General features: G+C 39.6%; 1 protein-coding gene across 1 annotated transcript in view; it reads left to right on the top strand.

The window, feature by feature from the left end:
- COL3A1 (collagen type III alpha 1 chain) overlaps positions 1 to 24,509 on the top strand; it is a 106,567-nt gene that overhangs the window by 79,135 nt on the left and 2,923 nt on the right. The window contains exons 36-50 of the mRNA XM_040439256.1: positions 818 to 925; positions 1,055 to 1,108; positions 1,988 to 2,041; positions 2,819 to 2,980; positions 3,192 to 3,299; positions 3,489 to 3,596; positions 3,815 to 3,868; positions 3,962 to 4,069; positions 4,767 to 4,820; positions 4,934 to 5,041; positions 9,958 to 10,011; positions 10,106 to 10,213; positions 10,347 to 10,635; positions 13,073 to 13,260; positions 13,478 to 13,720. Coding sequence (XP_040295190.1) covers positions 818 to 925; positions 1,055 to 1,108; positions 1,988 to 2,041; positions 2,819 to 2,980; positions 3,192 to 3,299; positions 3,489 to 3,596; positions 3,815 to 3,868; positions 3,962 to 4,069; positions 4,767 to 4,820; positions 4,934 to 5,041; positions 9,958 to 10,011; positions 10,106 to 10,213; positions 10,347 to 10,635; positions 13,073 to 13,260; positions 13,478 to 13,720 — 1,800 coding nt within the window. The remainder of the gene's footprint in view (positions 1 to 817; positions 926 to 1,054; positions 1,109 to 1,987; positions 2,042 to 2,818; positions 2,981 to 3,191; positions 3,300 to 3,488; positions 3,597 to 3,814; positions 3,869 to 3,961; positions 4,070 to 4,766; positions 4,821 to 4,933; positions 5,042 to 9,957; positions 10,012 to 10,105; positions 10,214 to 10,346; positions 10,636 to 13,072; positions 13,261 to 13,477; positions 13,721 to 24,509) is intronic.

Here is a 24,509-nt window from a genome sequence, read left to right as displayed (position 1 = left end):
ACCGTCCGTGCGGCTCCCGGGGCGCTCCAGAATGACGTCAGAGCGCCCCATGCGCATGGATGACGTGATCCATGCGATCACGTCATCCATGCGCATGGGGCGCTCTGACATCACTCTGAAGCGCCCCGGGAGCCGCACGGACGTTAAGTATACTGCTCCCCCGCTCCCTACTACACTTTACCATGGCAAACAGGACTTTAGCGTCCTGGCAGCCATGGTAACCATTCAGAAAAAGCTAAACGTCGGATCCGGTAATGCGCCGAAACGACGTTTAGCTTAAGGCCGGATCCGGATTAATGCCTTTCAATGGGCATTAATTCCGGATCCGGCCTTGCGGCAAGTGTTCAGGATTTTTGGCTGGAGCAAAAAGCGCAGCATGCTGCGGTATTTTCTCCGGCCAAAAAACGTTCCGGTCCTGAACTGAAGACATCCTGATGCATCCTGAACGGATTTCTCTCCATTCAGAATGCATTGGGATAATCCTGATCAGGATTTTTCCGGCATAGAGCCCCGACGACGGAACTCTATGCCGGAAAAGAACAACGCAAGTGTGAAAGAGCCCTAAGTCAATATGTAAATTTCTTAGACAAATGATTACGTATACCAGCTCCCTTGCAAATAGGGGAAACAAATCTTAGTGTGTCTATTACTACTCTGAGGAGAACTGTAAGTGGTAGTGCTAATCATTACAATTGGTGAGTTTAAACCAAAATGAACAGTATCTTCAAGCTATACTATAACTGTGTAAGTTTTATGACATCAGCTTAGAAGACTTAATTTTACTGGTAATATAACTCTTTATGTCAATTGTCTTTAGGGTCAGAATGGAGAACCTGGAGGCAAAGGAGATAAAGGTGGTCCTGGTGAAAGAGGAGAGCCTGGTCCTTCAGGTGTTGCTGGACCTGCTGGAGGGCCTGGTCCTGCTGTGAGTTTTTTTTAATCTATTTAATTTTACTTCATTATTATTATTGTGTATTATGTTTTATTTAATTTTAATATTTAATCCAGATTTGCATATTTAAGGTTTATCTGCTAATCCACCTTCTCATCACAGGGTAATAATGGTCCCCAAGGAGCTAAAGGTGATCGCGGTGCTCCAGGCACAGCTGTGAGTGGATAAGTTTTATTTAATTTATAATGTTGTATAAATATTCTTTCAAGCTTGTATTTATTTCCCAGCTTTAGAAATCATATACCATAGTTCAAATATATAGGAAACTGCCATTGTATAGACAAATTCATAATTGTCAGATTCTGGCAAAATAACTTTTACAAATGTGTATTATTATTACATACTAATACATACTAATAATTATTAGATATTCATACATTAAAGGGTTTTCTGAGCTTTTATTGAAAACAGTTCTTTATTCTAACCTGCGTAAGAAAGATTGTTAGATTAATACTTGTCCCTTGCTCCACCGATGTCACTGTCTCAGCTGCACTCACACAGGCAGCGGGCTCTTCTGCTGGAGTCCCGACTGGATGTGTGTGGCTCTTTTCCTGTTAAGCTGCATAGTAGTAAATGCAGCTGAGCAGGAAAAGAATCAAACACATCCGGTCAGGACGTTGGCAGAATAGCCCACAGCCTTTGTGAGTGCAGCTGAGACGGTGGCATCGGTGGAGCAAGTATTAAACTAAGGATCTCTCTTCCAAAAGTTAGAAGAAGGAATAGTTTCTATTAAAAGCCCAGGGAATCCCTTTACTCTTAGTATTTCAATGCTCATATGTTTTATCAGTTGAGTTGACTTTTTATACATTTGATGATTTGAACCAAAAAATCAACAAAATTGTTACAGTACACTTATTGTTCACCAGTGTCATTTGGGGATGGGGCTATATTTGGAGTCACATATTATTTATCCACAGACTGACTATAAGATTTGTTTACGAATACCACAACTCTGTATGTAAATTCTTAAGGCAATATTGGGAATTTCAATTCTTGACATAAAATTTTCCACCATATTGGTTTTATTATTTACAGGGCGCTGCTGGTTTTCCAGGTGCTCGTGGTTTACCTGGACCTCCGGGATCTAATGTAAGTAGATACTACTTAAAGAAAAGCTTGGCATCTTTAATATTATCTGATAATTGCTAACAGTTTTATCTCTGATCCTACTATTATTCACCATAGATTTACCAACATATTTACAATACCAATATTTATAAACATACCAAAATATAGCAAATGTTTTAAGGACTGTCATATTGATGAACTAATCATAGGATAGGTTATCAGGATCAGTAGTGTACAGTCCAACAAATAGCACCCCCAACAATCAGCTGTTAATGGCAGCTGCAGTTCCAGAAGTAAATAGTGTATGGAGCTAGAACACCACAGCCTTGAACACAGTGTTGTGGCCTTGGTACTGCACCTCAGCTCCTATTCAAGTGAATGGCCACTACACAGTGTACAAGGCTGTGGTGTTCTAGCTCTATACACTGCTTACTTCTGGAACTGAAGCTGCTGGTAACAGCTGCTCAGTGGGGATGTCAGGTGTCAGACCGCCCCCAACTGATATTGATGGCCCATCCTATAGGTAGGCCATCAATATATAGGATAAGTCATCAATATGTTATTCCTGTAAAACCCCTTTAGCATAGTACCTATGTACATTTCTTCCGAATAATATTTTGAATTATATTAACATTATATTGGTGAATGCTATGTGGCTAATTTCCCCTTTATGCCAACTCCCAACATTTATTAGCAATTATGCCATTTAATTGTCTGCTTCATAAGACTAAGTGACTTGTGGTATGCTTAATTCACTGTACTCACTCACCTAACCTGAAACCTTTTTCTTATTAATAGGGCAATGCTGGTCCACCTGGTCCTCCTGGTGGCCCAGGAAAAGATGGCCCTCCGGGTGCAGCAGGCAGTGTTGGTGCTCCTGGAAGTCAGGGTTCTGCAGGTCCAAAGGGTGAGCCTGGTCAACCAGGAGAGAGAGGTCAGCCAGGTTCTCGAGGAGAATCGGTTAGTATTCTCTGTATTGTTTCTTCTGAATTCTCACATTGACACTAAGTATGAATTTTGAGCACATTTAAACATTTCATATTTGCAATGTATTGCAAAGTATTGCAAATTATTCTATCTCTCAATGCATAGAGAAGTCCTCCAGGATCTATGGTAATAAACATTAAATAAAGTGTTAAATAATATATTTATTTTCTTTTTTCTTTCACAGGGTGCTCCAGGTCCTTCTGGTATCTCTGGTCCATCTGGTACCCGTGGTATTGTAGGATTACCTGGCCTGCAAGGTAGAACTGGCAGTCCTGGCCTTCCAGGTTTCAAGGTATTGCTTATTTCTTTGCTTCCATTATATGTTATTTTAAATAGCATTTCTGAATTATTTGAGCTATTTATATACCAATCTCTTGTATCATGTTATGTTAATTATTATTCTGTCACTGTATGATTCAGTCTTATTCATATAAATTAACCCAAAGATCATTTAAGCACCACTTAATGTTTTATTTTCAAGGGTGAAGATGGTAAACCAGGTACTAATGGGTCACCTGGTGATCGTGGTTCTCCAGGTTCACCAGGTCCCTCTGGTCTTAATGGCCCTCCTGGAGAAAGTGGACGAGATGTAAGTTACTTACAGTATAGCACAGCTTATGACAAATAAATATTTTAAGTTACTATTACTACCTCATTATATTGTTTGAATAAACGCTTTATTGTACTAATTGGAGGGAATAATAAATAATACATTTTGGGTTTTGTACAGCTATCACTGGAGGGGTAGTTCCTTCTTATTTATATAACATGCATTAAAGACTAACTGTAAGATATTTGTTCATTTAGGGCAATCCAGGTAGTGATGGTTTACCTGGACGGGATGGATCTACTGGTCCAAAGGTAAGTATCTAGTTCATAAATTTACCAACAGCTAACCTCATTCTTTAAATAACTTTTTTTTGTTAATTTAGTGTACCTTTGGCTCTTTCGCAGGGTGATCGTGGTGAAAATGGCTCTCCTGGTGCTCCTGGAACACCAGGTCATCCTGGTGCCCCAGGTCCTGCTGGTGCAGCGGGAAAATCCGGGGATAGAGGAGAAACTGTAAGTCTGCTCTATTTAAGAATAATATTGTTAACAATAATTAAACATATTTATACCTCTGATGTACTCAAATATATTATTTAATTATTTCAAATAAATTAATTGCTGGTATGCATAACAATACCATAAAGAGAATAGGTTCCTATAGTCTCATAGTTTCACACGTCAAATAAGATTGATGATTGAAATAAATTCCTATGTCTGCATATGGAAGTAAGAATAAATCATTGGGTCAATTACAATAAAATAGATACTGTATTTTGATATGTCATATTTTAAATTAGAAAGACATTGTCCATTACTAGTTCCTATGGAAAACTGTTGAAAAGTCACAGTTAAATAGTTGCATGCGGTCGATAAAGCTATTTAAAATGAAAATCAAACATTTAAACAGCTAAAACAAAGTACCGTAATTGATAAGAATACATTTGAGAAAGTGGTACCGTACAACAAATCGTTCCATTCTACTTAAAAGGTAATGCATATCTTCGATTACTATCAAATTAAAAGTTGCTAAACCACTGCAACTATGTTAATTTGGTTAGCTAGGTTGTCTGCCCTGTTTTAAAAAGGCTTTAATAAGATGGGTTAGGATTAGTTATAGAATATTGGCAACTCAAAATCATAAGAAGTTGAATGTTAATATTTGTGGTCTAAAAATAAATGCACATTTTCATGTACAATTTCTATTTTTTAGGGTCCTTCTGGTCCTGCTGGTCCTTCTGGACCTGCTGGTGCTCGAGGTGCTCCTGTAAGTTTTAAGCATTTCCTTTATAGCACACATTTACTATATATATTGTGTATAAATAATATAGATTGATGTTGATTTCAATTCTAATGCCATTGCGCTTATGTATTCTTTAGGGTCCTCAGGGTTTGCGGGGTGATAAGGGTGAAGCAGGAGAACGTGGTACTAATGGAATTAAAGGACATCGTGGATTTCCTGGCAACCCTGGCCTCCCTGGTCCTCCTGTGAGTTTGCATCAAAATAAGTCTATAATTATTTAACTAACTTACACTAAGTTGTTTAAATACAGTGCCTTGCAAAAGTATTCATCCCCCTTGACTTTTTTTGTATTTTGCTGCCTGGAATTAACATGGATTGTTTGAGGATTTGCGTAATTTAATTTACAAAACATACCTACATCTTTGAAGATGTTAGTTTTTGTTTTGTTTTTTTATTGTGAAGCAAACAACAAATATGACAAAATAACAGTGTGCATAAATGTGCATAACTATTCACCCCTAAAGTCAATACTTTGTAGAGCCACCTTTTGCAGCAATCACAGCTCCAAGTCGCTTTGGATAAGTCGCTATGAGCTTACCACATCTTACCACTGGGATTTTTGCCCATTTCTCCTTGTAAAACTGCTCCAGCTCCTTCAAGTTGGATGGTTTGAGCTTGTGAACAGCAACCTTTAAGTCTGACTACAGATTTTCTATTGGATTGAGGTCTGGGCTTTGACTAGGCCATTCCAACACATTTACATGTTTACCCTTAAACCACTCAAGTGTTGCTTTAGCAGTGTGTTTGGGGTCATTGTCCTGCTGGAAGGTGAACCTCCATCCTAGCCTTAAATCACACACAGAGTGGTACAGGTTTTGCTCAAGAATATCCCTGTATTTAGCACCATCCATCTTTCCCTCATCTCTGACCAGTTTCCCAAAAACATTCCCACAGCATGATGCTGCCACCAACATGTTTCACTGTGGGGATGGTGTTCTTTGAGTAATGTGATGTGTTGGGTTTGCGCCAGACATAGCATTTTCTTTGATGGACAAAAAGTGAAATTTTAGTCTCATCAGACCAGAGCACCTTCCTCCATACATTTTGGGAGTCTCCCACATGCCTTTTTGCAAACTCACAATGTGCCTTTTTGTTTTTTCCTGAAAGTAATGGCTTTCTTCTGGCCACTCTGCTATAAAGCCCAACTCTTTGGAGTGTATGGCTTATTGTCGTCCTATGTACAGATACTCCAGTCTCTGCTGTGGAACTCTGCAGCTCCTCCAGGGTTACCTTAGGTCTGTGCTGCCTCTCTGATTAATGCCCTCCTTGCCCGGTCCATGAGTTTTGGTGGGCGGCCTTCTCTTGGCAGGTTTGCTTTTGTGCCATGTTCTTTCCATTTGGTTATTATAGGTTTGATGATACTCCTGGGGATCATCAAAGATTTGAATATTTTTTTAGAACCTAACCCTGACTTGTACTTCTCAACAACATTGTCCCTTACTTGTTTGGAGAGTTCCTTGGTCTTCATGGCAGTGTTTAGTTAGTGATGCCTCTTGCTTAGGTGTTGCAGCCTCTGGGGCCTTTCAAAAAAAGGTGTGTATATGTAATGACAGATCATGTGACACTTAGATTGCACACAAGTAGACATCATTTCACTAATTATGTGACTTCTGAAAGTATCTGACTGCACCAGAGCTTTTTATGGGCTTCCTAACAAAGGGGGTGAATAGATACGCACATGACAATTTTCTGTTTCTATTTCTAGTTTTATTTATATATTTTTCTCATTTCACTTTACCAACTTAGACTATTATGTTCTGATCCATCACATAAAATTCAGATTAACAAAACATTGAACTTAAAGGGGTTGTCCGAGTTATTTTTTTGTTCTTTCTATGTTCCTAACTGGGCAAATGTAACAGCTTTCCAATTCACTCACTTTATCTCCAGTGGCTGGTTTCTCAGATTTCACTGAGGGTCACATGACCTGTGATGTCAGCTTCTCTCCCTGCTCTGATAAAGGTCGTTTACAAGCCTGTAAACGAAACGTCACTGTGCTGGCCACGCCCCCTTCACTGCCGGCTGTGTGCTCTATCCTAGGAATCTTAACCCCTTCAGCTGCACAGACTCAGGGCTGAAGTGTTTACTGTGTAGCTGCAGGCAGTGAGGAGACAAATGCTGGGCACAGGAGCTGAAAGAGAAGTTCTGCAAAGCATTACAGGTAGGGGGAAGATCCTGTGTGTATTAGCAGTGTCATTATATAAGTGGGACTTGTAGTTCTACACTTACAAGTTGCTATTTTCTCCCAGCACTCAGGGTAGCTCTTGTATCCACTCCCTTAGCAGTGTCATTATACAGCTGGGACTTGTAGTCCTACACATACAACATGCTGCAGAGTCTCCCAGCAGGCAGACATGTCACTCAGGGCAGCTCTTGTATTCACTCCCTTAGCAGAGCAGGGGGAGGGGTAGAGATTGTTTTTATTGCATGTAAACAAAGGGCCAGAAAAGAACCAGGGAAATGAGGAAATATATTTATTTTTTTTGCATAAAACTTGCTTAGCTCAGTTATATATCAGATATTCAGTGCTATATTATTTTTTTTTTTCATAACTCGGATAACCCCTTTAAGGCTGTGTAGTAACAAAATACAAAAAAAGTCAAGGGGGGTGAATACTTTTGCAAGGCACTGTATAGGTAAAAAAAATATGTTAATTTACATAGTTAATGACATAGTCTCCTTCAAAAATAATTAGCATCTACCATAATGCTTACTGTGATTTTTTGCCAATATTTACATGCATTTCTAACAATGGGCTGTTTAACCCTTTCAGGACCAGGCCTATTTCCGTTTTTGTGTCATTTTCTCTTCCCAGAGCCATAACTTATTATTTTTCCATTCACATAGCCATAACATATAGTGAAAAGTTGAAAAAACAATTACAAATGGGGTGGAAATTGAAAAACAAACGGAATTCTGCCACAGTTTTAGGGTTTCGTTTTTACAGCATTACCTACTGTATGTAGTTACACTGACCTGGTATTTTCATTATCTGGGTCAGTATGATTACAATGATAACACATTTACATACTTTTTCTTGTGTTTTAATACTGAAAAAAAAAAATGGAAAAATATAATTTTTCTTTTCATCGCCATATACTGAGCCCATACCTTTTTTTTATAGTTGCGTCGATGGAGCTATATGAAATGTCATTTTTTGCAGGCCAATCTGTACATTTTATTGATACAATTTTGGAGTGTATATCACTTTTTGATCACTTTGTATTCATTTTTTGAAGAGGTTTCATTTATATTTTAATAGTACAGGCATTTTTGGACATGTAAATGCCTTAATCTTTTTTTTTTTTGTTTAATTGGTTTTATTTTTATTATGGGGAAGAGGTTGATTTGAATGTTTATATATTTTTTTTATATTCTTAAAAATCTTTTTAAACTTTTTTTTATTGCACTTTTATTCAGTCCCCCTCAGGAGCTCTTGACATGCAATCCTTAGATCACTTGTACCTCACATTGCAACAAATTACTATTGCAATGTGAGAGACTTTCAGTATTTTCCAATTGAGCCCTGGCACCCGCAGGGCTCAAGGGGAACTACAGCTCTATTAGGCTGGAACTCTTCATCTAGATCCGACCAAATTCCAACCGTTTTCTGCATAGGGAAGCCATTCTCCAAGGCAGCCTCAGATGCCATGGTCACGATTGACCGTGACATCTGAGAGGTTAAATGTCTGCGATTGGCGTTATGACTGATCACAGACATTAGCTGTTTAAAACATCAGAAATGCAGTGGGTATGCTGCCTGCTGTGCTCAGGAGTGGGCCCCATTGTTAAAGGATGGACTTCTGTACATGTTCAGTAGTGATCCTGAGAGGTTTAAATGCAATGAACCATTGAAAATGTTCAAAAAATATGAGTGAATTTCTTGAAATTTATTTCAGGCCCTTTTCTAATTAATCAGTCAGCAGATTGAAATGGATACACATTTTATCCCAATCAAAAGTGCTAAGACTGCTCTGAAAGGTTATAAATGACACTCTGGGGTCTCCTAGTAGTATATCCAACCCCTTTTCAAGTTATCACTGATTGCACAAATTATCCCCGGGTGTCTGTTGTATAAAACAGCAGAAACCCAGCATCTATGGCCCCCTATCCATGCCATATTTAAAAAGACAATATCTATGTACTGTCAAGGGGTTGAACTGTAACAAGTCCCACTGTATGGATGGACAGAGTCCATTACAATAGAACAGTTTAGTGATTTACAACACATCAGGTCTGGTACACTAGTCTTTGATAGTCTGGAGCAAAAATATACTCTGACTGTGACGCTGCAAAATGCGTCTAGTCAAATTTGGCACTCATTATTAATTGAAGAAACTTTGCAACAGTTTTTTTTTTTTTTAATACATAATTGGATAGAGTCTGCATCAAAAATATATGCTGACCGTGACGCTGAAAATGCATCTGCTTGTTGTTAATTGAAGAAACTTTTAAAACTTTTTCTCTCTCAATTAAATAAATAAATTTATCTAAATCTCAAAATCTTTCCCTATAAGGCCCTGAACTTGCTATATTGTTTTTTGTTTAAATAGAATCTTTTTTCTTTGCTTTGTTTGTGGCAGAAACATCCCGCCACATCAATGTAAAGCTCAAAATGCAGATGTCTTCTCTGCTTGGGACCCACACATGACACATTTATGTTATCTCTCCTGATTAATTGAAGCTAACAACAAGGCATAATGGGCAAGACTGCCAGCCAGGGTCATGTGATTCTCCGTCTTCATCTTCCCTGCCCTGTTGTGCTCACTACACTACTGATATTTGCACAACTCAAATCTGAGAAACTTCAGATTCATTTGCAAGACAAATTTTGGGGACATTATAAATTAATTTGATTAATTTAGAATCAATTTGCTCATCTCTAATGACTACTAATTACTACAGTCACATAAGGCTATGTTCACATTCCAGATTCTGTTGTTTCTCATGGGTAAACCAGCACTGCATGCATTGCTATTTTTCCAAATGACAAACGACAGAAACAAACCATTGCTAAAACCATTGGGGTCCACCTGGCATCATTGGCACAGCTGTATTTACCTCATCTGCATAATTTAAATCTACTACTTATTCATTGCAGGGCACTTCTGGAGAACAAGGTGCTGCTGGCTCACCAGGTCCTCTAGGTCCTAGAGTAAGTAAACCATTGCAATAACATAAAGATTTTTGGCATGCTAATTTCATAAGGAATAAATATCTTTAATTGATGACCTATATGATGGTTTTAGGGTCCACCGGGATCTAGTGGTGCCCCAGGTAAAGATGGCACTAGTGGATATCCAGGACCCTTAGGCCCTCCAGGTCCTCGCGGTAGCAGAGGTGAAACTGGCCCAGAGGTAAATATATTTTGTGAATAAACTTATAGTACAATGCAATCATATGGTATGTAGAAAACAACCTTCAGTACAAATTAGATACAACTGGGAGTATGTCTATCACACTATTAATATTAATTGTTCTGCATTCTAGGGAGCATCTGGTCAACCTGGACCACCAGGACAGCCTGGCTCTCCTGGCCCACCTGGACCTTGCTGTGATGGTGGCGGAGCTAATCTTGGCGCATATGGTGGGGAAAAAGGACCATCAGCTCCATACTATGGAGACCAACCAATCGATGCAACAGCTACATCTGAGATTATGACATCACTAAAATCCATCAATAGTCAGTTAGAAAACATAATCAGTCCTGATGGTACAAGAAAGAATCCAGCTCGTAATTGCCGTGACCTAAAATTTTGCCATCCAGAGCTGAAAAGTGGTAAGTAGTGCATAAATGTTATATGCAGTAGATTATTGGTAAAGAACGATGCTCCCGTTCCAGTGGGCTCTGGTCCCCACTTCCCAATTCTTCCTGACCCCTCTAGACACACAGGAAATGCAGGAAAAGTTTTAGTTATCATTGGTACCATTTTGGGTACATATGATCTATTGATTCCCTTTTTTTTTTAAAGGTGATAAACAGTAAACAACATATTTTTTGCATAGTTTTTTTTTTTTTTTTTAAGTGTTCACCATCCAGCATAAATTTGTTTCACAGTTAATATTCTTATTTGGTTTCAAATGCAATGATACTAAGCTGACACCCACAAGTGATGTTGCACGTGGGTCGCTGTAAGTGCATTGCTGCTGTGATGTAATAGTGTCTGTCAGGGCAGGAAAGGGAATTAGTGTGCAAATCAATTTGTGTGTGCCCATGTGCAACCTGATTGTGACAGGATCATTCTTACAGAAAACACATTCAAAGCACATTGCATAACAAATAACAGCAGCATTGCGGCATAATGCTATATACAGACAACATGACTGTGGGTGCACGGCACTAATAAAGTAAGTACTATACACATAGTAAGGTCACATTATGCAGCCACCATTGCAGGTTACCACCATCACAGCTGCTGAATCTGTAACTAAAATGACCTGGATCCAGATTTTGTAAGTATTTGGTTGTGTATCTGCATTTTATATTGTGTGTATATTTGTGAGGACCAAATGCTTCTTATTCAGCTTATCCTTTTGATGGTTTTACCTGATGGTTTACTTCTGTCAGAAAAAAAAGGCAAAATATAGTCACTTTAGAAATGAGTGAGCTGATTTATATGAATCACATTTGTTCATAAATCAGACTTCTTGAGCAGTGAGGAACTGACCCCTCTGCTCAAGAGACTCCCCCTCCCCCTTAAAGGGCAAGGTCAGATATCTCTCCTGGACCTGTTAATCTTGTGACCATACCATCGCACAGAGGCTCTGCTTCTGCTACCTGAGCAGTGAAGATGCTGAGTGTGTATGTGCTGCTACACCTCTAGGTACCAGGTTGCCAGGGCCAGGTGAGATATCTGACCCTGTCAATCAAGAGGGAAGGGGGAGTCTCTTGGCCTGTGGGCCAGCACCTTGCTGCTGAATAAGTCTGAAACTGATTCATATGAATTGATTTGCTCATCTAGATTTTAAAAATGGATCTATCGAGCAGACACCAGTATATGCAATTGAACATCTTTTTTTGCTGATAGAATATGATATTTTGCATATACTAGCATATCTTTTTTTGCAATGTACTTTAAAGAATGCAAGTAAAATACATTTTGGCACAGATCTTTGAATAAGATGCCGGGGTGTAGTCCCAAAATTAAAATAAGTGTCAGGCCTCTAGAACCTGAGACAGAGGAGGCAGAAGTACCTGGTAATGTCATACTTCTGGCCATAGTCATGCAAATGGGGATTTGGTAAAGTGCTGATACTACACTGTAGTCATTGTATAGAGGTAGATACCAGTCCTACAAAGGCACTCTAAAGACCATATAAGTAAATCCAGTTACTTACAGGTGATGTCTTCACTGGTTGTAGTCATCTCTGCACATTTCTTCTCCATCCGGACCACACCTCTATGATGACTTTTCCTGGCAACTCCAGAATTTACTGCCCAGACATCTATTGCTTATTGCTTTTGCAGCCATTTCAAACCCTTATTGCAACACAAATAAATTCAGACACCGTTGGTATCCCCATAGCAGGAACAAGCATAAAGAATCCATAATGGTGAATACTATACTACCTTTATAACATAAACAGCCATAGTGCCCCTATATATGTGACAATTATATTGTCTTCTTAACGGTGACCGCCATAGATCCCTCATAACATTGTAGTAGTAATAGGGCTCCAGTAAGAGGTAACACACATAGTACAGGATTTACTACACTTGGGGGCTATGGTGCACAGCATAAGTATCACTTTCATTGGCATCCAATAGATGTCTTTGTTGTTATCTTTACGCTCATATGACTAAAATGTTATGTAACCCTGAAGATCATTATCGTGGCAACCGGCTTGTTGGCACTAATGGCCTTCTCCAGGCTTGTGGAGGACCACAGACACCAACATAAGTTATTTTTTTGAAGAAGAAAAAATTCTGGGTGCAGAAGTTCTCTTTTTAGGGTCCTTTGCTGCATCCTTACTCTGGCTGCCCCCAAAAAGTGTCTGGGTAGTGGATTAGTGCACCCTTGCTCCACTGCACCACATAATTATCACATAGATGTCAGTATTCTCACAGATGCTGAAGCCAAATTTACAGGACATGTGTTTGTACACCCACATGCACGTATACAGTACAAACTCCATGTAGAAGTTACCATTTTCATTTATCAACTACACTTTAATACTGTGATTAAGTGTGACAGCTTTGTGCTTTTAATTTGTAGGAGAATACTGGATTGACCCCAACCAAGGGTGTAAAATTGATGCCATTAAAGTTTTTTGCAACATGGAAACTGGTGAAACATGCATTAATGCCAATCCCAGGAATATCCCACAAAAGAACTGGTATAGCAGCACTTCAGAGGTTAAGAAACACATTTGGTTTGGAGAGTCTATGAGTGGTGGCTTTCAGGTAATGTTAAAAGAAAGGTATTGTATTGTTTATATAGTGATAATGAGCATTTCAAAATGTAGTTTTATATTGTACATTGCATAAGCAACATGATCTTAAGGCAAAGTATTAAAGTAATAGTGCAGCTCAAAATTGTGAACAAGGCTTTTAATATTTTTGTAACTGTTGCATAATGTTTTATTCTTTACTCTTAATCTTTGCTGTGTGCACTTTGCAGTTTAGCTATGGTGATCCAGAGCTGCCAGAAGATGTTGCTGATGTTCAAATGGCATTCCTCAGAATCCTCTCCAGCCGAGGCTCTCAAAATATCACTTACCACTGCAAGAACAGTGTCGCATACATGGATGGAGAAAATGGAAACGTTAAGAAGGCTGTGAAGTTCATGAGTTCTACTGAAAGTGAGCTGAAGGCTGAAGGAAACAGCAAATTCACATACACTGTTTTGGAAGATGGTTGCACTGTAAGTAGAGTCTCCCGGTTTTATACTTGTGTTTACACGGTTCTTGCTCTTTTCACCTTACCTTATAGTGCTGATTGCTATCGTTTTAAAAATGTAGTTTGGTTTTATTACCAATTTCACTTTTATGACCCATTACGATAATTAAACGCGTATCTAGAACAGAGATTCCCCACCCTACTACCATAGGAAAGCCCCTGAAAAATGTTTCCATTTTCAAGAAAACCTTAATTTCTGTCTCAAAGATGTTTTGTCTAGGGGTATATAAAGCATCCTTTAATTCTATACTCTGGTGAAGGGTTGTCCCCATACTAAATACCTTTGAGATTGTAAAAGTGATAGCATCTGCTGTTGTATTATAAAGAACCACAGATCACATCCCAGGGAAGGAATGGTAGTAGTAAGGAGCTGGTGTTCTCGTCAAACTCAAAGTGACAGGTGACCACGCTCCCATTTCACCCATAACCCCCCAACTCCACCCATGACCACACCCACTCCACACATAACCCCGCCCACAATCCCACGCCAATCCACACCTAAAATACCGCCTCATTAAAATCCCTTTTTATTCTTTTAGATCCGATAAAGAGTCAGTAATTCAATTAAGTTTAATATGTTTAAGAATAAAATGATATTAAGCTTGTATTGAGCTTATATTACACTCTTATTAAGTTATTATTAATATTGACAATAGTTATTTGATCCGTCTAGCTTTGCTAAAGCTAAATTACCTTTGATGATGTCGCCGAAGGTCCTACAAGGTATACGATGCAGTCCAACACGTCAGTAATTTAATTAAGTTTAAGAATAAAATGATATTAAGTTTGTATTAACCTCTTACTAAGCTATTATAAATATTAGCAGTGGCTAATTATAAATATTGGCAGCGGCTAATTGATCTTTCTATCTTCCTAAAAGCTAAAAAAGACCTTTGATGATGTCACCGAAACGCCCCATTTTCCGCCCATAACCCCAGCCCACTCCACGCCCATCGTGATGTCATCGAAGGTCCCGCAAGGCAACAGTCCAGAATATCATTATCGGTCCTTCAACCCCTAAAAACATGTAGAGAGATTGCAGGATGATAGCTAACTATCTAGACAGCTATCTAGCTATCCAGCTATAATATGGCTTAATAAAATAATACTATAAATATTTTATCTTTCTATATATTTATCTATATTTCATAGCAACATAGTATATAAGGCCGAAAAAAGACATTTGTCCATCCAGTTCGGCCTGTTATCCTGCAAGTTGATCCAGAGGAAGGCAAAAAAAAAACTGTGAGGTACAAGCCAATTTTCCCCACTTAAGGGGGAAAAAATTAATTCCCGACTCCAATCAGGCAGTCAGAATAACTCCCTGGATCAGCGACCCCTCTCTAGTAGCTATAGCCTGTAATATTACTACACTCCAGAAATACATCCAGGGCCCTCTTGAACTCTTTTAGTGAACTCACCATCACCACCTCCTCCTCCTCTATGTTTGTGTACAAACCTTCTTTCCTCCAGATGCAGAGGATGTCCCCTCGTCACAGTCACAGTCCTGGGGATAAATAGATGATGGGAGAGATCTCTGTACTGTCCCCTGATATATTTATACATAGTAATTAGATCTCCCCTCTGTCGTCTAATGTTGATAATCTTTCAGGGTACTGTAGTCCCCCATTCCAGTTATTACTTTAGTTTCCCTCCTCTGTAACCTCTCCAGCTCTGCTATGTCTGCCTTGTTCACAGGAGCGCAGAACTGTACACAGTACTCCATGTGTGGTCTGACTACTGATTTGTAAAGTGGTAGGACTATGTTCTCATCACAGGCATCTAGGCCCCTTTTGATGCAACCCATTATCTTATTGGCCTTGGCAGCAGCTGCCTGACACTGGTTTTTACTGCTTAGTTTGCTGTTCCCAAAAATTCCTAGATCCTTTTCCATGTCAGTGTTACTGAGTGTTTTACCATTTAGTATGTACGGGTGACTTGCATTATTACTTCCCATGTGCATAACCTTACATTTGTCAGTGTTAAACCCCATCTGCCATTTATCTGCCCAAGCCTCCAATCTATCCAGATCCCTCTGTAGTAGTATACTGTCCTCTTCCGTGTTAATTACTTTACACAGTTTAGTGTCATCTGCAAAAATTAATATTTTACTGTGCAAGCCTTCTACAAGATCATTAATAAATATATTAAAGAGAATATGGCCCAATACTGACCCCATCTAACTATCTACCAATCTATCTATCTATCTATCTATCTATCTTTCTATCAATCTATCTATATATCGACCTATCTATTCGATCTGTCTTTCTATCTATCTTTCTATTTATTATCTATTTATCAATCTTTCTATCTTTTTGTCAATCTTTCTATCTATCCATCTATCTAAGCGTTTATCTATTTATCTATCTATCTACACAGAGTGCCAACTGCTATTGGAACAAATAATTTCTACTGGTGTGATATACCAGTTGCCCCCCCAAAAAACTGATTGAAGCAGGGCTGTGATATACATATAATATGCTTTCTATATAGTGCATTTGGGTAGTGCAGGATTTGTTTGCGGTTTTGCTGCGTTACCTCAGCTACACAAAGTGACAAACACCATTGGAACAAATAGTTTCTACTGGTGTGAAATACCAGTTGCCTCCCAAAAAATCTGATTGAAGCAGGGGTGTTATATACCAATAATATACTTTCTATATAGTGGATTTGAGTAGTGCAGCATTTGTTTGCGGTTTTGCTGCGTTACCTTAGCTACAGATAGTGACAAACGACATTGGAACAACGTACTCCCCTGGCCTAAAATAAATTTTTTCTAGTTCAGGACACATTTCAGAGAATTTCCCTTTAAGACGCATAAAAATGCGGAGCGCTGGGTGATGATTGCTCTGCTTACAAACATGAAAGATAGATAGATAGATTGTTAGATAGCTGGTTAGGTAAAGATATTGGAAAGATAGACAGTTAGATATATAGATAGATAGATGTTTGATAGATAGCCATGTTATAGATCGATAGCTAGATAGAAAGATAGGTCGCTAGAAAGATATTAGAAGCTTGATAAATAGATATGCGTATACATAGATAAATAAATATATGGATAAATAGATAGATGGATAAATTGTTAGATAGATGGATAGATAGAAGGATAGAAAGATTGATAGAAAGATAAATAGAAAGATTGATTCATTGATAGATAGACAGAAATATAGATATGAGATAGATAGAAAGATAGATATTAGATGGATAGATAGAAAGATAAATAGATAGAAAGATAGATAGATAGAAAGATATGAGATATATAGATAGATAGATAGATAGATAGATATGAGATAGACAGATAAGAGATATATAGATAGATAGATATAAAGATAGATATGAGATAGATAGATAGATAGATAGATAGATAGATAGATAGATAGATAGATAGATATAAAGATAGATAGATAGATAGATAGAAAGATAGATATGAGATAGATAGATAGATAGATATAAAGATAGATAGATAGATAGATAGATATAAAGATAGATATGAGATAGATAGAAAGATAGATATTAGATAGAAAGATAGATATTAGATAGATAGATAAGTAATAGATAGATAGATAGATGATAGATAGATGATAGATAGATATAAAGATAGATATGAGATAGATAGATAGATAGATATAAAGATAGATAGATAGATAGATAGATAGATATAAAGATAGATATGAGATAGATAGAAAGATAGATATTAGATAGAAAGATAGATAGATAGATAGATAGATAAGTAATAGATAGATAGATAGATGATAGATAGATATAAAGATAGATAGATAGATAGATAGATAGATAGATAGATAGATAGATAGAAAGATAGATATGAGATAGATAGAAAGATAGATATTAGATAGATAGATAAGCTATAGATAGATAGATAAATAGATAGGCATAAGCAGCCCAGGAATAAGCAGCACTGAACATGAGCTCCTGAGTTTTCATCACTTTATACCTTGTAATGAGTAAACTTTAAGACAAAATCTGGGAAATATCGACTCCATGGGATACAAAAGCAAGCAGGACTAAAGCTCTTCATGAAAAAGGAAAAACTTATGGATTTTAAAGGACAAAACACGATTTTTGCTTAGAGGACAGACAGCAATTAACAGGACAGACTACAAACAACAAGCACCATCATCATCCATAGTCCAGAGAACTGAGCAACCACAGGTAAGAGCTCCTGCTCCAACACCAAATCCCCCACATCCTCACTAGAAACTGCTAGAGACCAAACTCCATAGAAATAAGGATATTATTTAAGAATGGAAAACCACAATTTGAAACCAGGAATGTCCAGCAATGTAAATGAGGAAAAGACACAAGGCTCAGCCAGCAGGGGGTCAGACATCCCTGAGACAACATACTCAGAAGGGCTGAGGAGCACTAAAGCAAGGAAAGCTGTAAAAGATGCCAGCATTAGACAGAGTCCAGAGACCCTCTATGCTGATTTCACTTTTAAGGAGCCACAGAGGAGGAAAACAGACGTAGTGTTCTTCACTGAGAAGCCGTCTGCCTGGCACACAGCTTTCTGCAGACATTATATTAACATATCAAAGTGCAGCGTCAACAGGGGCCGTCAGATCAGGATAAAGGTAACGGGATGACGAGGACACTGTACTCACCATAAATCTATACCACACTGGCACCATCATGATACAAGGCAATGAGGACAACTTAACACAGTTTGAAAGAAACTTTCCTCATATTAAAAACCTGGCACAAAAATACAAGTCAGAAGAAAAAGCAGAGACAACCCCCAAAGACCCCCCTGAGGCTTTAGGTGAGGATGCTTCCCACCCAACAACCCGCATTCTCAGAGACTGTTTATCTTAATTAGAAAGAGACTTCCTTCAATTCAAGGAAGAACTTCAAAGAAACCGAAGTGATAAAAATGCAAATGACAAAGCACTTAATGAAATAAACAAACTCAAATATGAATTTACAGCAGCTCTGTGAGAAATGCAATGTTAACTGCATGTCCTACAACAAGAAAATAAAAAGCTAGAACAAGAGATAACAGATCTAAAGACGCAGCTACAGAATCAGGAAGGGGGGTCAGGGAAGAGTACAGAGACAATGACAACCAGCATCCAGAACTTTATACCAAAGATCCGTAACACATTAACAACACCAGAAATAAATGTAACCACACCAACCAATAGCGGATTGCTACACGCGAAGACAGAGCCAACAATTATAAGAACCCCAAGCACAAACCAACATGACCCAGTAACAGGACCGAACAGCACCGAGACAACCTTCACCAAAGAGCAAGTGGCCTGTAAGCCCCAATGTCCGGATACAGTACTAATCATAGACTCCAATGGGAAATACTTGAACATGAGGCAACTTTTCCCAAAAGAAAGGGTTCAAAAAATTAATTGTGCAACGATCGAACAAGTCACAGCAGTTATCAACAATCCACACTTCACCAATCCAACCAATATCATCATACATACAAACATCCTTCAAGACCATCAGCAGCAGATCGCGGAACAGCTGACTTAGCTGGCAAAAACTGCACAACAGAAGTTCCCGGCCAGTAAAATAATAGTGTCATCCCTGCTGCCCAGAAAGGATGTGCCCAATGATACCATCCAAACCATTAACACTGAACTAGCAGCTAAGATCAGCTCTGTGCCAAACTTCACCATGGAACAACACCCCGCCATCAACCGCCTTTATCTACAGTCAGGTCCATAAATATTGGGACATCGACACAATTCAAAAAATTTTGGCTCTATACACCACCAGAATAGATTTGAAATGAAACGAACAAGATGTGCTTTAACTGCAGACTGTCAGCTTTAATTTGAGGGTATTTACATCCAAATCGGGTGAACAGTGTAGGAATTACAACAGTTTGCATATTTGCCTCCCACTTTATAAGGAACCAAAAGTAATGGAACAGAATAATAATCATAAATCAAACTTTCACTTTTTAATACTTGGTTGAAAATCCTTTACAGTCAATTACAGCCTGAAGTCTGGAACGCATAGACATCACCAGATGCTGGGTTTCATCCCTGGTGATGCTCTGCAAGGCCTCTACTGTCTTCAGTTCCTGCTTGTTCTTGGGGCATTTTCCCTTCAGTTTTGTCTTCAGCAAGTGAAATGCATGCTCAATCGGATTCAGGTCAGGTGATTGACTTGGCCATTGCATAACATTCCACTTCTTTCCCTTAAAAAACTCTTTGGTTGCTTTTGCAGTATGCTTTGGGTCATTGTCCATCTGCACTGTGAAGCGCCATCCAATGAGTTCTGAAGCATTTGGCTGAATATGAGCAGATAATATTGCCCAAAACACTTCAGAATTCATCCTGCTACTTTTGTCAGAAGTCACATAATCAATAAATACAAGAGAACCAGTTCCATTGGCAGCCATACATGCTTACACCATGACACTACTACCACCATGCTTCACTGATGAGGTGGTATGCTTAGGATCATGAGCAGTCCCTTTCCTTCTCCATACTCTTCTTTTCCCATCACTCTGGTACAAGTTGATCTTGGTCTCATCTGTCCATAGGATGTTGTTCCAGAACTGTGAAGGTTTTTTTAGATGTCGTTTGGCAAACTCTAATCTAGCCTTCATGTTTTTGAGGCTCACCAATGGTTTACATCTTGTGGTGAACCCTCTGTATTCACTCTGGTGAAGTCTTCTCTTGATTGTTGACTTTGACACACATACACCTACCTCCTGGAGAGCGTTCTTGATCTGGCCAACTGTTGTGAAGGGTGTTTTCTTCACCAGGGAAAGAATTCTTTGGTCATCCACCACAGTTGTTTTCAGTGGTCTTCCGGGTCTTTTGGTGTTGCTGAGCTCACCAGTGCATTCCTTCATTTTAAGAATGTTCCAAACAGTTGTTTTGGCCATGCCTAATATTTTTGCTCTCTCTCTGATGGGTTTGTTTTGTTTTTTCAGCCTAATGATGGCTTGCTTCACTGATAGTGACAGCTCTTTGGATCTCATCTTGAGAGTTGACAGCAACAGATTCCAAATGCAAATAGCACACTTGAAATTAACTCTGGACCCTTTATCTGCTCATTATAATAAGGGAATAACACACACCTGGCCATGGAACAGCTGAGAAGTCAATTGTCCCATTACTTTTGGTTCCTTAACAAGTGGGAGGCACATATGCAAACTGTTGTAATTCCTACACCGTTCACCTGATTTGGATGTAAATACCCTCAAATTAAAGCTGACAGTCTGCAGTTAAAGCACATCTTGTTTGTTTCATTTCAAATCCATTGTGGTGGTGTATAGAGCTAAAAAATGTTACAATTGTGTTGATGTCCCAATATTTATGGACCTGACTGTATATGACAGCAAACACCTCAATAAGCAAGGAGTCAGCCTCTTGACCAAAGAAATGAAGGACATTGTAATAAACAGAACCCCCCGGGCCTAGACCCTACAAAGGTCAATTTGGAGACAACAGGGAAAGTCCACCAACAACACAAAGACCTCAAGTATCAAATGCCACACAAAAAACAGTAAACAAGGCCCTGTACCCCAACGCGGGCCACCAGAGGCAAAAACCATGGAGGAAACCACCTGCCTCACACTGAGAAATACAGAGCAGAGACCTAGATGAGATAAAAAAAACCTGCTCAGAACTTTATGTAGAACATTCAAGTGACTGGACAACACAAGCCTTATCTATCATACCAGAACCAGTTAAACCCCCAGCTCGTCCTATGAAACCCGCTCATTACATGGTATAAGGACCTGCTATGACATCCTTTATAATCAGCAGCTGGAACATACAAGGTCTGAACGCGTCAGCCTTTGGATGTAAAGTAAATGATCCAGACTTCACCCAGAGTTTGAGAACCATTGACATTCAAATCCTTCTAGAAACATGGACTAAGGCAGAGAGCGAGTCCCTGGCCCCTCAGGATACAGGGAAATCTCTGTCCAGCCCTAAAAAATAAAACCACCAAACTTGGCCGCTGTTTGGGAGAAATACTAATGTGGTATAAAGTGGAGCTCCATGAGCAGATCAGTTCAGTGAAACAGTCATATCTGGATCAGAATAGACTGCTCCATCCTCACCTTCCAGTCCGACATCTATCTCTGTTCAGCCTACATACCACATCCTGAGTCCCCCTACTACAACCCAGAATGCTTTGAGATCCTGCAAAGGGAATCCGCCCACTATCAAACCCTGGGCAAACTCCTTATTATCGGAGACCTCAATGCCGGAACAGACAGGGAAAGACATTACCTGACCACAGAAGGAAACATCTATATATATATATATATGGAGCCCAGACCGACAGCGACACCTCAGTACATACAGAGAGGAACAGTTACGACAGCACGGTAAATAAAAGTGGCAAAAAACTGTTGAATCTTTGCCGAAGCCTAGGACTCCACATCCTCAACGGTCGCACCAAGGGAGACTTTCTAGGAAGGACTACATTAAACTCCAATGTGGGTAGCAGCATAGTGGACAACGCCATCACAGACACGAACCCCACAAACATTGGGCCCTTCATAGTCAGCTCACAATCGCACTCCTCTGATCACAACCAAACATCCCTATATATTAAGTCCACAAACAAACAACCAGGTCAAATACCTCAGCAGGTGAGGCTCTTCACACTACCTCCATCTTATAAGTGGTCCAAGACATCGGCTCAGAAATATAAAAAGGGGCACAATAAACCAGAAATCCAAGGGATGCTCTACTACTTTAACAACAAGGTGTTTGAGATAAACCCAGAAGGAGTCAATCAAGCTATAACAGATCTTAATAATATATTTTACACCATGGCATAAATGGCTGACCTGAAAAAGTATAGCCATCTGAAGCAAAAAGAAGATAACCCCAACACTTGGTTTGATGAGGAGTGCAGAGCTGTATGGAAAACCTTAAGATCGGCCTCAAATAAAAAGCATAGAGATCCCAACAACACCAACCTAAGGGAAGTCTACGACACAACGCAGAGGCAATACAAAACCTTCCTCAGAAGGAAAAAGCAAGAATATACCTCAACCAAACTTGAGGTTCAAGATGCCCTCCAAGATAACTCCTTCTGGGAACTATGGTGGAACCACCTGGGCACAAATGAGAAGAAAAACAACCTCCATATTCAGAACGGCAACATCTGGCTCCAATATTTCAGAGACCTCTACAGAGACATCCCAAAAGAAGAACGTAACCCAGACCAAGAACAAATGAGGTCAAAACTGAAGAGCATGGAAGAGATACTTAAAAGATTTCCAAAACCCGCTAGACTCACCCATAACACTGCAGGAGATATTAGAGAGAATATTAACCATAAGAGGTGAGAAAGCCAGCGGCACAGATGGCATCCCACACAAAATTATTAAGTACAGCCTACCAGTAATACAGGCAGCCATAGCAAAGCTATACAACATTGTGCTAAGCGCTGGCTACTTCCCCCCGGCCAACTACCAAGGGATATGTGTCAGCAACAATCTGGGGAAACTATTTAACAGTATCCTGAACCAGAGAATCCTCGTCTTTCTCACCCAGCACAATGTACTCCGTAAAAGCCAAGCAGGATTCATGCCAAACCACCGCACCACAGACTACACCCTGCACCGCCTCATCCAGAGCCATGTCTACAACACAAAGCAGGGAAAGATATACACTTGTTTTGTGGACTTCAAAAAGGCTTTTGACTCTGTGGCATCCAGGATTGCTCCTGAAGCTATTGGAGAGCGGAATAGGAGGAAAGACATACAACGTCATCAAAAGCTCCTACACCGAGAACCGATGCAGCGTGAAAGTAAATGGGAAAAGAACGGCTTACTTCCAGCAGAGCCGATGAATCAGACAGGGCTGCAGCCTCAGTCCAACTCTGTTTAACATTTACATCAACGAGCTGGCAGTGGCTCTGGAGTCTTCCTCAACACCATGTCTTATCCTCCATGACACTGAGGTGAAATTTCTCCTGTATGCGGATGAACTTCTCCTGCTATCACCAACTGAGAAAGGTCTCCAAGACCAGCTAGTCATTCTGGAGAAATTCAGCACCACATGGGCCCTTCCCATCAATTTAAAAAAGACCAACACTATGGTGTTCCAGAGAAAGAAAACAAAGTCAGCCAGGCCCCCTACCTTCACACTACACAACCAACCTCTTACAGTACCCTAACAGGTACACCTACCTGGGACTGATAATTGACCAAACTGTGAGCTTCAAATCAGCCTTTGAGGAGCTGAAAGACAAAGCATGCAAGACCTTCTACAATATCAAAAGACGACTGTACCACCTCAAAGCACCAGTGAGGGTCTGGCTTAAAATCTTTGACTCCATCATTGCACCAATCCTCCTGTATGGCAGTGAAGTCTGGGGCCCTCACACGTACCCCGACTGGTCAAGCTGGGATTCCAGCCCAACAGAAATATTTCACCTGAAATTCTGTAAGTATCTCCTCCAGGTCCATCGGAGCACCTCTTACAGTGCCTGTCAAGTGGAGCTGGTCAGATTCCCTCTACACTTTACAATTCAGAAGAGGGCGCTATCATTCTGGGGCAATCTACATGGTTGTAGTGAAGGCTCCTATCACCATAAAGCCTTGCTACACTAAGGGATCCAGGCAAGGCAAAGCCCCAAAATCCACTTACTGAAACCCAGCCCGACCAGATAATCACCCCACACCACAAAACTGGGATCAGGAACACAGTAAACAAACAAGAGGAATACATCAGTGAATGGAGGAAGGAGGTGAGAGGCATCCCAGAAGCTGACGATGTACCAAAGCCTGC

The sequence above is a fragment of the Bufo bufo genome, chromosome 7 (assembly GCF_905171765.1).
Source record: "Bufo bufo chromosome 7, aBufBuf1.1, whole genome shotgun sequence".
Taxonomy (NCBI): domain Eukaryota; kingdom Metazoa; phylum Chordata; class Amphibia; order Anura; family Bufonidae; genus Bufo; species Bufo bufo.
Note: the sequence above shows the minus strand (reverse complement) of the source record. Positions and strands in the feature narration are given on the sequence as shown.